This window comes from Loa loa (assembly GCF_000183805.2).
Source record: "Loa loa unplaced genomic scaffold supercont3.70, whole genome shotgun sequence".
NCBI lineage: Eukaryota > Metazoa > Nematoda > Chromadorea > Rhabditida > Onchocercidae > Loa > Loa loa.
The window spans coordinates 145,042-147,186 of record NW_018108250.1 but is presented as its reverse complement, the minus strand read 5'-3'; the positions used below and the strand labels follow the sequence as shown (position 1 = coordinate 147,186).

Sequence of the window (2,145 nt, the reverse complement as noted above, 5' to 3'; positions counted from 1 at the left end):
GTTTGTTGTTTGTTGTTTGTTGTTTGTTGTTTGTTGTTTGTTGTTGTTGTTGTTGTTCATGTGAATTCTTTACTCATTATATGGTACCATAAAGACATCCATCATTCTACAGCTGGTAAATTACATGGTAATAGGCTAAAAAGGGTGATTTTATTAATGTTGATAACTAATGGCATACGATCAAAACAATTCGTAATTGATGCGGTTAGTATATGGATTTCCTATACTAAATTAGACTCCAATAATCACTTAACCACTTTTCCGCCGAACACACTAATCCTTTCCATTTCCAAGCTCTTTCTCTATCCCTCAAGCCATTAGTCGAGATCTTTTAAATCCTTCAACACCCTATCATCAGGCATTTTCGTAATGTTGTAATCCAAATGATGTCATGCTGTACGCAAATAGGATTTTCATGAAAGATGTAATAACATTCCCAGGCGTATGACTAGGTACTGCTAACATCACGCATTTTACTGGTTTTGGATTTCTATTTTCTTTTATTTTCAATGCTGAATGCAAAAGATATAATGAATTTATGATTGACAGAGCTATACTGTAAATGTGTCATATGCTTTTGTCATAGTGCTGCTATAGTTCTTTAAAGTTTAAAAAATTAAAGCCACTGAATCTGCGAGCGAACCTTATTTATGCCCGAACAATTACGTAGTTACAAATACATTGTTTGAACGATTATTCACTTTATGAAGTTAGAGCAGTAGAAAAGAAGTAGTATTTGACTAAGACCATTAAGTTTATGTTTTTATTCTTAGCCGTATTAGTAAAATACTTTTCAAATACCCATTGATTGGTTTGCTCGCTCATTTCCAAAATCAGTTATTTCCCAGACGTATTTTTCACATTAATAGTTTAAACTATTCTTTGAATATTTTTTTGTCAAGAGGATTAACTGTAATATTGCCCTGCTCAAAATTATATTTGCGCAGAAGAGCAAATCACTGAGCTTTTATTTAATATCGAAGAATTGCTGAATTACAATAGTGTTCTTTCGTCCAAATGAAATATTGAAATTTCGAATACTTTAGTTAAAGGAAGAAGCGAAAAGCATAAAGTTTATTTGTGGCTAAGGTTTTTGAACTCAGTTACGACTAAAATTTAGCAATGAAAATATCAAGTGACAAGTATTTGTTTTATGACCAAAACTCCTTTGGAGCAGCAAGTCAAGAATTCCACCATGATCGTAATTATCAAGAAACTGTTGATGATATCTTTGTTAAAAATATATTTCAGAGCAGAAACTGCGTTTTGTATGAAAAAAAGCCATACAATTGATTACATTTTGCTGTTTTACCATCACCTATTTGGCGTAAATATTTTTAGTCGAATCGCGCTCTGCTTTCAGTATGTTTCAGTCGTTGTATATTTGTTTTTATTGATATAAAATGTTCGATAGAAAATTCATCAATTAATTACAATCTAATACTTTGGGATTACATGTTTATCAAGGTTATCACAAAAGAGACCACAAAATTAATACTTCTATATTGTTTTGCATTTGTTCGCTTTGATGCTGCTTCAGAAAACGATTTTCGTTTCGCTTGATGTCATCAGTGTATGTAGGTTACGACTATTCATGTAGAAATATTAATTAATAAAATCAGAATGGAATAATGAAGGTTGTTTTATGTGATTACTTTTCAAGAGACTAATTTCTGCTTCATAATCTGTATTACACTCATTTATAGTAATACTCATATCAAAGAAATATGTTCTCGCTTTTCAATAAAATTCCCAGTATAACTTACCAAAATTTTGCATTGCGAGACTGTCTAGTTGACCTCCACAATTTCATTCAATGTAATTCAACACTTCGGAGGAATCAAAATCTTTTCTTATGACTTTATCAAATTAAATGAACCGAAAATTACTATTTTAAAATCTAGCGCTGTTTTTGAGTGTTTTTGACAAGCCTTCTAGAAAGTGAGCTGTTATTGTTAAATAAACATTAAAAATTTTTATGAACGCCTTTTAAATATGTTACGTCAATGTTAAAAGCTCTATGGAATCATTTGACCTTATTCGTTGCTTGGACATATCTGATATCACTATATTGCTTTTGTTTGAGCCTATATTTTTCGTGCAAGTAACTGATACTGCAATAAAAAGAGAATGGTAGTATTATGA

At 30.9% G+C, this 2,145-nt stretch overlaps 1 protein-coding gene across 1 annotated transcript; it reads left to right on the top strand.

Annotated features, from left to right (window-relative positions):
* Positions 1–1,122: 1,122 nt before the first annotated feature.
* On the top strand, positions 1,123–1,563 carry LOAG_14912 (hypothetical protein; the record flags this gene model as incomplete). The annotated part of the gene is made up of 2 exons (XM_003150405.1): positions 1,123–1,233; positions 1,342–1,563. 2 exons carry the CDS (start codon positions 1,123–1,125, stop codon positions 1,561–1,563), a joined length of 333 nt encoding a protein of 110 aa, XP_003150453.1.
* Positions 1,564–2,145: the final 582 nt, after the last annotated feature.